At 54.2% G+C, this 14,077-nt stretch overlaps 1 protein-coding gene across 1 annotated transcript; it reads left to right on the top strand.

The window, feature by feature from the left end:
• The first annotated feature begins 297 nt into the window (after positions 1-297).
• Positions 298-6,736, top strand: PGPEP1L (pyroglutamyl-peptidase I like). The gene is given in 7 exon segments (XM_042943086.1): positions 298-346; positions 431-549; positions 1,039-1,158; positions 3,016-3,025; positions 5,387-5,559; positions 5,562-5,683; positions 6,419-6,736. Coding segments are annotated over 7 exon segments (807 nt in total). The 3' UTR covers positions 6,633-6,736.
• Positions 6,737-14,077: the final 7,341 nt, after the last annotated feature.

The following is a 14,077-nucleotide window of genomic DNA, read 5'->3' on the forward strand; positions in this document are numbered from 1 at the left end:
AACCCTCCATCTGGCCTGCAGATGGCCACTTTCTGTCTGTGTCCTCACACCGCAGAGAAAGAAGGGCGCTGGCCTCTCTCCCTCTTCTTACGAGGGCACTAATCCCATCCTGGGGCCCCCACCCTGCTGACCTCGTCTAAACCTAAGCACCCCCAGACGCCTCATCTGCAAATACCATCGCATCGGGGCTTAGGGCTTCAGCAGATGAGTTTTGCTGGGGACACATTTCAGTCCATAGCACCCTCCTACACTACTACAGCCCTCCCCTGATCCCCGCCCTGTCCTGGTGACCTCAGGATGGCTGTGGTCCTTCCAGGGCCGTCCAAGCAGCTGGGCCAGGGGCCAGGCGAGGTCTGCAGGCTCTGGAGGAAGAGTCCCTCCCCTCTCTGTCCTCTGTCCTCTGCAGGGGGTTGTCCTCTGTTGGCTTTAGTTGTCTCCCCCAGCCCCGGCTCGAAGGACCCCAAAAGCCTCAAGACTTCCGGCCCCGGCGTGGATGGCAGTGGTCACCTCCTGGCCGGGGAGGCTGGCTACACCTTAGAAGAGTCGCTGGTGACAGGGCAGACCTCCCAAGCGGCAGGCTCTTCTCTTGTCAGGACAACAGTGGAGAGAAAGAGGAAAAGGGTGACATTCTAGTTAGAAGGAGAAAATACAGGGGCGCCTGGGTGGCTCAGTCGGTGGAGTTCCGACTTCGGCTCAGGTCACGATCTCGCGGTTTGTGAGTTCGAGCCCCAAGTCGGGCTGTGTGCTGACAGCTCAGAGTTTGGAGCCTGCTTCGGATGCTGCGTCTTCCCCCCCTCTCAAAAATAAACAAACATTTAAAAAATTATAAAAAAAGAAAGAGAAAATACCCCAGGGAGACGTGAAGAGTAATTCCAAGGCGATACGTGGACAAGTGCCAGTTTATAATGGTCCCGAATCCCTCATGTGCAATTCTGGCATCTCCACATATTCGAAGTTTCTCTTAATTTGCTTGCTGGCAAAAAGTGACCTGAGCTGACGTGAGGCAGCTTGTGACACCTGTGGTTTTTCCACCTGAAGTACATGTCCGCGTTTCCTGTGCTGCGGTTTTCACGGGGCTGGCTCTGGAGTCCGGCCCTGGCCCAGGAGTTCCGCTGGAATCCAGCGGAGGCGTGCCAGTGCCGGCCCGTCGTCAAGTGTGTTTGGGCATCCGGCTGGGAGCTGGAAAGGAAACACCGGATGAGCAGAAGCAGGGCGCTTTAATCCCCTGGGAATCGTTTTTCAGATAAATAAAGAACATAAAGTTGTCACGTGCAACGTCGAATGCCCTCCATCCCGCACCAGCTCTGTGAATTCCAAGGAGAGCTCCAGGTTGGCCTCCCGGCGCTTTCTACTTTGGCGAGAGCCATGCCATCAGCCTTCTGGAAAGCCCGGTCTCAGACAGTGTTAGGGGTTCAGCCTCCTTATAAAACGGGGGATCTGGACTCGGAGACAGCCGTGCACGGAGGGAAGACAACGTGGAGACCGGAGACATAGCGCATAAGCCGAGGGCTGCCCCGGGGGGCTTCTGGAAGCTGGAAGAAACAGGTGGGATCCTTCCCCTAGAGGCCCAGAGGGAGCATGGCCCTGTCGACACCTTGACTTTGGACTTCTTTCCTGCAGGCTCGGGTGATCGAGTTTGGTTCCAAGCCACCCAGGTTGTGGCGCTTAGTTAAGACAGCCACGGGAAGGTCACGTGAGGAAGCTCCCCGAAGCCGGTCCCGGGGCCCAGGCCGCAGCGGAAGACCTAAAAAATGTCTGGAGGCTTTCCTCTCTCCTCTCCTCTCAGCTGGCGTGGGGTGGGTGGAGAGGAAACGCTGAGGTGGGGGGGGGGGGGGGGGGACGAGGGGGCTCCTGCTGTGGCCCGCTTTGGTCTGGGCTTGTGTGGGCCAGCCCGGAAGCAGAGTAGCCTTCCTCTGTGAGGCCGGTGGGTGCTGGGCTTGACGGGGCCTGCACGGCTCAGGGTGGACGCCCCCGTCCCTCGGGGAACCGCGTCTTCGCCGGCTTAGTACGCGTAATTAATCGACGTTTCTGTGGACAACTGAAGTACAGCAGCCTTTGCGGGGGACAGCCCTGAAGGCAGAGTCCCAGGCAACCTCATTTGGTTTGGGGGCTCCTCCGTAGCCTTTGCTCAGAGCCAGACCCCACGGGAACCCCACCGAGCAGAAGAAACCGGTTCTTCGCAGATGACTGGGTTCTGAGAAGCAGCCCGGGAGCCAAGCCACGGCCTCCTCACCATCGTGACAAAGGCAAAGGTGACCCCAGAGTGATGCCGTCCAGCCCCTGCTTCCTGCTCTGGGAGCATCCGGAGGGGCCGGGGCCCTGTGCGACCTCAGTGCTCACGTCTCACTCGTTCCCTACACAAGAGCTGGAACCCCTCGGTCTGTCTGGCCCCTGGAATGCTGGCCTGCTTCTTCCATGGCCCTCCGGGGCACTGCCCCGCATGACCTGGCCCTCCTTCCCCGCCTCCCACCACCAGAATCAGGCAAATGAATGAAGTCTCCCTTCGGGCCCCAAATGGGGATGTGATCTTGGCACTTTTGGAAGAGAGCAAGCTTGAGCCGGTCGAGGGACCTGGGCTTCTGGGTGGGTGTCCGGTGGGCGGGACAGAACGCCTTAGGAAGGCTGAGCTGGTCGGGGACGGACCTGAGACACCAAAAGTTGGCCAGGAGTGCGGTCCTCAGCGAGTGCAGCGGAGGCAGCCCTCCAGCAGGGCACATCACTCCTGCCCGTCTCCTCCGCAGCCCAGGGCAGGGCCCCGGATGTCCCGTCTGTGACCTTTGGGCAGGCCTGGCACCCGGACGGCCATCTCCATCCGAGGATGCATGCTCCTGGATGTCGGGAAATGCCAGGGGAGGGAGTCAGGAGAAACACAGGCGCTAATCCGAAACCATCTTGGTGATTAGCACAGGTCCCGGAGCAGGAAAAGGACTTGGCCTTCAGGCTCCTGATTTAACGTCTAATAACTGTGAACTGCACGTGCCTGAGGTTTCACTCTCCTGGCTCTCTTCCTTCCAGACTCCTGCCTGTGAGGACAGTGCTCCCTGACCCTGGGTCTTCCCCACGGCCCTTCTTTCCTCTCCCTGCCCCCCACCCCTCACTCTGTCTGGATCTAGCCTAAACCCATGCCTTTGTAGCCCTGACAGGCCACTGTCTTCCCAGAATCCTCTCTGTGAGCTCCAGACACACGGAACCAAGGGACCGGGTTCTCCCACTTCAAAGTCAGCAGGTCCCAAGTCAACGTCATGATGCCCTCCAGCCCACTTCTCCCTCCGTCCTCTTAGGGGGAAACTCTGACCCATTAGCGCTTTGTGCACGATCCTTTGATGGCTTCCTTTTGCTTCAAGTCCAGCCTCTGGCTGAGCGCTCAGTCTGGCTTCCACAGGCTTTTCTAGCTTCTGTTCCCACCCTTCCCCACGGGCAGTGCTCCCTGATACACCATTGGTGGTGGTGGCTTACTTGTCAAAATGCCTAGGGGTGCTGCAGGCAGTCAGTGCTCCGATCGGAGTCCAGGGGCGCTAAGTATCCTGGTGCAGGACACACGGGAGAAGGCTGTCGCTGCCCCACGCCCACCGCCCCGCGCCAAGTCGCCCTGTGCTTCCCCAAGGCTCAGGCTCTCGTGCTCCTCTGTGCCCCCGAAGCTCCCTCTGCCCGGCATACCCTTCCCTAGCTCCTTCATCCGGCTTGTCTTCATCTGTCCCCCTACACCTTCCCTGCATCCCTTTCGTGAACGGGCTCCTAACCCACAGGCTGGGTCAGATACGCCTCTGGGGTACTCACATCGTGACTGGTGAGGCCTCCTGGGGCCTTAAGGGGCAGGAACCGTGATTCCCCTGCGGCCCCCTGCCACCAGGTGAGCTCCTTGAGAGCAGGGTCCAGGCCCACAGAAGGCCCCTTGGAGGGGCGCCTGGGGGGCGCAGTCGGCTAAACGTCTGACTCTCGATTTGGGCTCAGGTCACGATCTCAGGGTTCATGAGTTCCAGCTCCACATAGGGCTCTGAGGTGACAGTGCAGAGCCTGCTTAGGACTCTCTCCCTCCCTCTCTCTCTGCCCCTCCCTGCTCTCTCCCTCTCTCTCAAAAGATAAACTTAAAAAAAATAAAAAGGCCCCAGGGAATAGAATCAATGACCCAAGTGTTAGCTTTTCAGGGACTCTCCCCGGCCCTGCATCAAGGAAGGGGAGTCTACCTGCTTCTTTCTGCGCGAGCTGTCCAAGCTGGGCCCACAGGGAGGTGGGGCTGCGGTTCTTCAGCTGCCTGTAGATTACAGGGAAGTGACGCAGAGGGTCACCAGAATCTGGGAAGACCTTCAACCGCAAGGAAATGGTGGCTGGGGAGTCGGTGAGGCTGGGATGATGAGGAGATGGGGCCCCGGAGCTGTGAACCCCGGGACCCTGGTTCTAGAGTGGCTGGTGGAGGTGCACTCCGCCCCCACGCTCCCCCCAGTGAGGTAGTAGCCGATTTTCTAAGGTTCTGGGTGTGCCTTCAAGAGTTTAAGCTGAAACACAGAGTAGGTCTTGGAAGAATATTCTGGAGAGAGAGGAGGAAAATAAAGGGAATCTTTATTCCTTGCCGTGACTCAAAGATAGTTTCCACCTAACAGAGGGGCCCTTGCATTGGGTCCCGGCCATGCCCAGGCAGGGCAGGTGGGCTGTGAGGTGAAGCGGAGGGGGGAGGGGGGGCGGTGGCGGGGGGGGGGGGGGGGGGGGGGGGGGGGGGGGGGCAGGGGGGGGGGGGGGGGGGGCGGGGGGGGGGGGGGAGGGGGCGGCGGCGGGGGGGGGGGGGGGGGGGCGGGGGCGAGGACCTTTTGGGACTGGAAGAGAGGCGGAGGGAGGTCTCATCTTCATGACGCCCAGCCTTTTTTTTTTTTTTTTTAATCCGAATAGAGTTATATGAAAAACTGTCCCCAAAATGGACAAAACTGTACAAACGTCCACAAAACAGGAAGCTCCGATGATGAGATCAACACAACGTGCAGCACCAAGTCATTAAGACTCAGGTGTGTGGATAAAATGCTCCGCAGCTATTTTTTCAAAGAGGAAAAATAATCAGCTCAAAAAACCCTGACAATATTTTAGTGCATTGTTACTAACTTCCTTTATTAGGGTTTCATAAAAGAGCTGGAAGATTCTCCAGAAATGGGAAGCTTCTCCTGTGCGAGCCTTAGCCACCCGCTGGGGGGCAAAGAAGGGAATACGTTTTCCTGCCAGAATATTTGGACGTATAAAAGCAGTTAAATGAAATGCCGCATGGGTTTCTATCCGGCTGTTTTTCATTCCAGCACATTCATGAGGGGCGGTCGGCGGGGAATCCCGGAGGTTGTGCCGGCCAGATGTGGGGTTGGAGCTGCTTTGGGCCCAGGGCTGGTTCTCCCTCGGCTTGGCCCTTCAGCTACATCCGGGAAGGCAGAGCAGGCCTCGGTTTCCCTATGCTCTCGGTCCTCCCTTGTGCTTCTGCAGCTTGTCGTGCACATCGGGCTGGACGCCTCCCCCAAGGCCATCGTTCTGGAACAGCGCGCCAAGAACCGAGGTTCTTGGGATGCCGACGTCCGGGGCTTCAGGCCTGCTCTCGCGGCGAGGGCCTTCCGGATGGCCCGGAAGTGATCGCGTCCGGGGTCAGCACGAGGGCGCTCGGCAAGCTGGTGGCGGTGGAGGGCGCGCAGGTGCTCTGCTCTCGCCATGCGGGCAGGTGCGCGCGGCGGGGTCGTTCCCCGGGCGGGTGGGGAGGACGCGCCGCCGCACGACCAGCCCCCCTCCCGGGTCGTCCCCCTTCCCCACCCGAGGCCATCCTGTGCCGTGCAGCGGGCCACTTGCTCACGCGGTGCAGACCAGCGCGTGGTCATCACGCCCCCTCCCCCCCGGGGTCTCGGTTCCAACCCCCCCCCCCCCCCATCCGGGCCTTTGGTGCCTTGCTAGAGAAGAGATGGGAAGGCGTGTTTCGAGAGCCACTAAAGTCTGTGGATGCTTTGTTTTTATTTCTTGCGGCCCAAGTTGTGAGTTAACTATTCTGATTCAGCCCCCCACACAGGTTGATTTACCTTGTTCCTGCGAACTCTGACCCGCAGTGGATAGTTTCTCCTCCCCCCAGCCCACAAGAGAATGAATGAAGAAGTGACTCAGTGCAGACACGAAAGAGAGGGGTTCCTAGGGGAAAAGGGGTTTGGGAGTAGTCGCTTTGAAAATCTGGTCCCTTCCCGGGCCCGGCCACTTGATGGTCGTGGGACGGTGAGACCAAGGGTCAGTCTCTTCCCGGCTCACTCCCAGCCACGTGCGCTTTCTGAGGCAGAAGAACAAAACCGAAGTCTTCCTGGGTGGCAGCCTACCCCCCTCAGGCTTTGGGGGTGCTGTGGAGACCCTTTTGCTTACGTGGCCCTGGGGTGAGAGGCCCGCGCCAGGAGTAACGTGGCACTTGGTGTGGTTGCAGATACGTCTGTGATTACACCTGCTACCTGTCTTTGCATCATGGGAATGCGCGCACGGCCCTCGTCCGCGTGCCTCCATTATCCTGTTGGCTCCCAGGACGTGCTGGACGAGATGAGAAAAAGCCCGAGCTCAAAGCCCGGTTTGCAGAAAACTCAACCTCGGTGATTCCAGACCCGGGGAACCGATGGGGGGACTGCTCCTTTAGAGAAAATTAAATGTTTCAATCCCGTGTGCAGAGTTCAACTGTGCTTTGAGAGACTTTTTAAAAATGGCTTGTAAAACAGTTTACACAGAGGGAAAAAGCTCTAAATTAGCCCAACGAAATCACAAAGGGTTATTTTATTGTCAGAAGAGAGAAGAACACTCTGAAAGGCAGACATTTCACAAGGGATTAACTAGCTTCAGTTATGGTTTTCATGACAATAAAATGAAATCCTAGTAATTTTTTTTTTCCCTCTTAAAAGGACTGTGCAGCGGGCCTGTGTGATCCTGCCCGGATTGCTAAAACCGCAGACCTGTTTGGCAGAGCTGCGTGTGACGGGGTGATCTGTGACCAGCTGGCCGTGGGGAAACACAGGTGTAGCTGCCGCTGGGTACCCCGTTCCTGGCCGCCCAGCTCATGCCTCCAGGTGCTGGGTGCAGCTTCTGAGCCACTGGGTCTCTAGTGTTTGGTTTTTCTTTTTCTAATGTCTTTTAAAAAAATTGTGTTTTCATACACAGGATAAAATTTACCCTTTAGCCATTAAATTTTTTTTCTTTTAATGTTTATTTATTTTTGAGAGACAGAGAGAGAGAGAGCACGAACAGAGGAGGGGCAGAGAGAGGGAGACACAGAATCTGAAGCAGGCTCTAGGGTCTGAACTGTCAGCACAGAGCCCCATGTGGGGCGCGAACTCATGGACTGCGAGATCATGACCTGAGCTGAAGTCGGATGCTTAACTGAGCCACCCAGGGACTGAGCCACCCAGGCGCCCCTTTAGTGTCTGGTGTTAAAGGAGAATAGCTAGGTTTGGCTTGTCTGCCACAATGGGTGTTATACTTACTTTTTAGAAGCAGAATCTCCCCTTCTCAGCTATCATGTTGCCTTTGGGCAAACACTTGGCACTGGGTCTTGTGCCAAGCTGCTCAAAGCAAGGTTTTATCTTGTGTTTGCTAGGGGTAGATATCCAACGAGATACATTGTTTTTTTGGAGGAAGGGGTTGAAGGTGGCTAAGGTCTGGGAAATTTCTTGTTCCTTGTTGTGCTCCCTATCACTTTCATTTAATTACCTTAAAAAAAAAAAGCATTATTCACTTAGTATCCAGATTCCTTCACCATAAGAAAACGCATTTGCAGCTTAATAACAGAGGAACTGGGTGGGCCTTGCTTGTTTGATCATTAGCTAGCACACTTGTGCCTTTGGAACAGACTTTACAGGACCCCTTTTGCAAATGAAACTCGCTTGTTTGACATAAACCAGTTCAGAGTCACATTGTAGCAGATCAAAGGCAGCCAAGCAGGATGGTACAGCCAGCATGCACACGCGTGGGTCCGGCCGCACTGGTTGCTAAAGTGGAGAGCCTTCTGTATTTGTAGGCAAACACCTGCTACCCAGAGCCCCGTGCCCACCCTCCACCCCCTGTAGCTTCTGTCTCAGGCCCGGGCAAGCAGGGGGCCTCGGGACCCAGCCTCGGGGTCATTTCAGACTGCTTGGCACCAGGCGATGCATGTTTTATAAACTTTTAGATGTCAGCCAGTTGGGAGGCCCAGAGCTCCCTCTTCATGACCGTCCCCATCATCTCCCCCTGTGTGACTTCTGATGTTCCTCAGGGAGAATCCCAGAGGGCCCACTCACATCCCCCTGTCGGTACATCCTGGGGCCTGTTTACTTGGGGCTGTTACCTGGCAGTTCTGAGTCCGAGAGCTGACCCAGCTTAAACAGGTTGAACTCTGGGTTGGTCACTTAATAGCTGGTGGGGGGGGGGGGGGGGGCGGGTCTCGGGCACATCTGTATGTTTGCTCATCCGAAGAAGAGTAAAGTCCTTCCTTTGCAGAGTCGTGAATATCTGGTGAGAGAACGGATGTGTGAGCGCCCCCCCCCCCCCCCCCCCCCCCCCCCCCCCCCCCCCCCCCCCCCCCCCCCCGCCCCGCACACACACCTTGCGGAGTCTGGGCTTGTGGCTGGACCCCGGGGAAGTACAGAAATAGCCCCGCGGGATCTGTGCTCTTTAAGAAGTGGCGCGGTGGGGAGAGGCTCTAACGTTTGTAAAGACGCAGCACCTTCATCCTGAGAAGACACTGCTGCTGCTTCTGGCTGAGGACGGGCGCAGAAGGCGCCGCCACAAGCTGGGAGCGCGACCCTGATCGGCCCGGGATCGTGGGAGCGCCGCGCCTGGGTCCTTTGTCCCCACGGCAGCCCACACCCCCGCCCGTGCCTCGGAAGTGCGTCTGCCTGTACTCATCGGGCTACTGACGGTCCCGAGTGCCAGGGGTGAGCAGAAACCCTGGGGCCACACCAAGAGCTTCAGACAGCCCTCTCTTTGAGAAAGGCCTTTTGTTTTTAGGTCCAAGTATTTGTGCGACTCATCGGATCTGAAATAACTGTGGCCTTTGATTGACCTCTGCTGCCCGCACCTTGCTACCCTGCCCTTTACACGGTGTCTGACCTTGTTCCTGGAGTGTAGTTTCTTACCATCGAAGTTTCGTGAAATGCTCAGCTTGCCTGATGTGCGTATGCATTTCTGGTCTGATTCCAGAACACTTACAGCTTGTTGCCTTTGAACATATATTCACATTTCTTACTATAGCCATCTTCCCCCCACTCCCACCCTGGGGGGGGGGGGGGGGGGAGGAATCCCAGATTGTAGAGGCCCCGGGACAGGCCAAGGTCATCGGCTAGAAAGTAACATTTTGAACACCGCCAGGGGGCCACACCCCCGTGTGGGCCTGCTTGGGTCTCACATGCCTCCTGACAAGGTATGCTGGCCACGAGGTACCAACAGGGACAGGGAAATGCGAAGTTGGAGTCCTTCGTCCCAGAGTCACCCGAGGGCAAACCTGGCTCGGCCTAACTTTTGTCAGTGGAAGGTACAGGAAAAGTCTACGGATCAGTCAAAAACGAAGTACAGATTTCTCTATCTTATGTATTCAAATTTTCTGCTAGCTGATTTAATGGAGGGAGGGAGAAGAGCTTCCGTCTTCGGCAATTTGCATGCTGCAAAGACTCAGCTGTCAGAAATAAAGCAAAGCCTTCACGCAGAACACCTCCAAGCGACATGTGTGAACACACACATGCCACACGTAGCTCAGCTCCCCTGCCTCAGAAGCGTGGGGACTCTTCCAGAAAGGGAGGGGAACGAAATCAGAGACCAAAAATGCATACAGAATTCTTTTTATTTAACTTAAACCATGTAGTACTTTAACTACTAGAAAAAAGCAGAGTAAGAGAAACTAAAGTTGCCTTAGCTTCAGCCATTCAAAATAGACAAAGTTTCTTTTTTTTTCCATAATGTAAAGAATCCAGAGTATATCGCAGTAACAGGAATAAATTCTTACAACAGAATATACAAAAACATTTTGAAATTTTTTTCATCTACTGATTTTTTTTTTATATAAACAGAGGATTTTTTTTAGGAATAATTTATACACAGAAAGTCATTTTATGTAACAAATTGGCCATGTTATTACCTTTTTTTTATACTTTTTTAAAAAACTTTTTTTAAACAAGAAAACTCAGAAAATGCATTATTTGCGATGCATCCATTCCATTGCGCCTTCTGGTTTGATTCTTTTTTCTCTTTGCCCCAGAGGTAGACACTCTGGCAAACCTCTCACCTCAACCTCACTGGCTTAGAAAGCAGACAGGTGTTTTCGCCAAGCACCTGTTCCACCTGTGGGTGTGTGTATGCAACGCCAAACATCTGAATGAACAGTTGAAAACAAAAAACCAATTGTTTCTGGACCTTTCTCCCATGTAGTGCAAAACATCCAGATGTTTCTAACGATGGAGATTTTGTGGAGTAGTGTAGACATGGCCAATAATCCATTGGGAGCGAGAGGAAATGGAGTCCGACTTAAACACATTTTTGCGTGTGTGTGTGTACTTTTTACGCAAAAGGACTTGTTTTGGACTGGAAAAATGTATCTTCGGTGTTCTGCCTTAAATAAAAGAAATAGGGTCTCTTCCTTGTTAGAACAAAGCGCTAATCACGATATGAGGCATGTAAGCAAACGGCCCGTGCGCACAGAGTTATCATCATTAGCGTGATAAGTCTGCATGCTGTGATCACCGCGCCATCAGGTCCTTCCCTCTCCAGGCACTGCATGCCCACGGTGACGGCCCGACCAACCAAACCAGATGCTCAGGAGTGCCAGGGCCACCGCTGGGCTGCAACGCCTCTGCTGTGTGCTTGGCCAATGAGGCTCCTTCAGTCTTACACTCCAAAGGGAAATGACCAGTGAAAGATGATCCCCTTCCCAACCAGAGGGTTCTGGAAGACCAAGATACTGAAGATACAGAACTACTTCTTAAATCATCATCATTCCTTTGTTATAAACTAGGGCACAAAGCATGGGGGAAAAGAGGGTGAACCAACGGCCTGGGTCAGGGGGAAAAAAAACAAAAACTTTTTTTTTTTTTTTTTTTTTGGCATATTGTAAAGCTAGCTAGTAAACAGGTGTCCTAAAAAATGGATCACAAACACACATTTGCACACACAGAGAAAAAAAGTGTCTTTAAATTATTTTCGGCAATTATAAACTACAAACATTTTATAAAATTATTCTATGTTCTTACAAAAATGCAATGAAACATTTAATTAGTTCTTGTAAACCAGATCTTCGTCAACTGACTACCCGTAATCTACTGGACTTAAGAGCCCTGTTGAAAACACTAATGAGTGACTAATTAACACAACGTTGACCAGAAAGATGTGGACACACACAAACGTGGACATACAGATGAGTGATCATTATGTTCTTGCATAACAAAGTAAAACAAAACCCTAAAGTCATGCCCCGGAACTGACAACCGACCGTTGTGATGCAGTTCGCATTCTTGAACGATCTCACTTAACTGCAACGGCCGTTTCCAAAGTAGGATGTCAGGTTTGTTTGTTGAAACCAAATGCCCTTGGATGACTGTTGCGCCTTGATGTGGTCTGATACCGTCAGAAACCATCAAGTTCAAAACGTGGCCCACACTTCTTGCTAGCCCTGTACCCTTCTGCTCGCCACTCTGCTCCATGTCATGTCATGACCCTGGTACGGTGGTTTCCCGCTGCCTGATCATCCCACCCTCAAGGGGTGTTCACCTGCTTTTTCTCTAAATGACCAACTAGCCATCTAAGCCGGACGCCCAAAATGAAGCCCTCTGGCCTGTCCAAGGTCTGTATCTTCAGCATCTCTGGCAACAGAGGTTCAATCTACACAACATCCTCCCTTGAAGTTCTCATTTGTGCCACCGACTAGTCAGAGGGGAGGAAGAAAGTTTGACTTTCATCACTGGTGCTTAGAGAGTGGATCTGGTCCGTATCGCCCAATGCTGCTTAGCCCAGGAAATTAAAAAAACAAAACAAAAACAACAACAATGACAAAAACAGCCGACAAACACAGAAGTAACAGTAACAAAAGAACCCCAAACCTTAAATGCATTTCTGGGACTGCTGGAATGGGCCAAGGCATACTGTGGAGCATTACTGTCAACCGGAGGGTGCCTATGTTTTGGAAAGGAGTTGCCTTTGACACTGGCCACCCCGGGAGGACCCGGCAGTGACAGCTGAGGACCTTGGGCCAAGCATCCTAGCCTTCTCGCCGATCTGAGCTATAGTGTGACCTTGCCACAACAGCAGCCTGCATCACGCACAGCCACCCACCAACGGAGGTGAGCCGCTGAGAAAGAGGCTTTGGTGGGACAGACTGGCCTAGAATTTGGCATCATACTTGGCTCGGAAATCTGTTATCCCGACCAAAACACACCACACCTCACGCCAAGCATTTTGCCGTCGGGTAGTTCCACAGTCACCACTTTTTTTTTTTTTTTTTTTTTTAAATTTTACCAAGCCACTTTTCCTACCATTGAAATGTCGTCCCAAGTCCTAAGAGACAGGTTGGAAGGAGAGGCCGCTGTCGGCCACGAACACGGTCTTCCATCTTCCAAGGAGGAAGCTCATTCCAACTGTGTGTCAAACGTCACGACATCCCACAAAGGAGAGCTGGAGTGGTCTGGGCGTCACACAGCGGACGTTCGACAGTGTCTCCAGAACACGCCAGCTCCTGCTGCCTCGGGGAAGGGCTGTGTGTGCTAACGTTTTAATGCTCACATCAATTCCATGATGTGCCTCAGTGGTTCACGTCACTTCAAGCAGCGTGAGCTGCTGTCAGGAGGAGGTTGCGTGGAAAAATGCCACAACGCAGCTTGATTAAATTATGTGGAGCATACGAAAGAGAAAAATCAAGAAGAGGTGGGAAAATCAGCATAAAATGAGGCTAGAACTGTGGACAGATGATGCCTTGGTAAAGTCAAGGTGGGTGGTTTGGTCCAGTAAAATGACTGCACCGTCACGCAAGCAAAATTTTCTTTTATTTAAGTGTTTCTGAAGCTTTCGTTAGGATGGGCACTACGCTATTACTGTTTTCTTTCTACTTAAAGAGAAACCACCTACGTAAAACAAAGACAGAAGGACACCAACAACTCGAGGACAGTTGAAACAAAACCCTTAGAACCAGCTGAATGATCTGTAGAAATCCAGTTGTGGAAACCGGTAGGTTTGTGCAAAAGAGGAGAGGCTACTATTCCCAGGGGTCACCTACAGTGCGGAAGAAGAAAACCCTGATCCGACAGTATTTCTCAGTGACCTTAAGATGCCAGGGGGCTGGGGAAAGAGAGTAGTGTGCTCGCAGGACGGAACTGCGGTGCGGGATCTGAAAGGAGCCACCGCCCTTCGGGAAAACCGCCACCACGTCTCCCAGATAGGATCACCGGGTGCCTGCGAGAGCAGCGTCTGGAAGCGGGCAGCGCGCCGTCCGCCCGGGGAGCAGCAGGTGATGGGATGGAGGTGAGGCCCCGGGCGGGAGGCAGTGCCACCCGGGGAGGAGGCCGGGCGCCGACCGCCAGCCCCTTCCAGCCCGCAGGTTTGGTCTCTGTTTTCCCCGGGGGAGGAGGAGAGGAGGGTGAGGTGGAGGAACAGTCTGGGGGGCGGGGCGGGGGGGGGGGGGAAGCTTTTCTCCCGCGTGCATCCTCGAGTGCAGGAAGGCCTGCTTTCTCGGGCAGGAGGCCTGGCGGGCCGGGCGCTCAAAGCGCTGACGTGGCCGCACCACCGAACTGAACCGGCGCAGGCCTGGGCCTCGGCGGCCAGAGCAGCGGCCCGAGACCCGGACACCGCACGCGTACAGGTGCGGTTACGCCCAGAGACTGACTGCCCCCCCCGCGGTGCTCCCTGTCCTCAAAACCTGCAAAACGAGCGCTCTTCCGGATGACAGAATCTGTGTGTCATTCACTCTGCGCAAAGTCCGTTTCAGTGACGGCCTGGGACAGCCGGGCGGCCTCCCCCCGCCCGCCAGGAAGGGAATCCTAAGGAGGAGCCTCTTAGGAGACCAAGCGAGGAGGAGGAGGAGGAAGAGAAAGAAATGAGACATCTGGGAGAAAGGCAAGCTGTCTGAAATGAGCGGAGAGGCGGGTTA

Source organism: Panthera leo, chromosome B3, assembly GCF_018350215.1.
Source record: "Panthera leo isolate Ple1 chromosome B3, P.leo_Ple1_pat1.1, whole genome shotgun sequence".
NCBI classification, from domain to species: Eukaryota; Metazoa; Chordata; class Mammalia; order Carnivora; family Felidae; genus Panthera; species Panthera leo.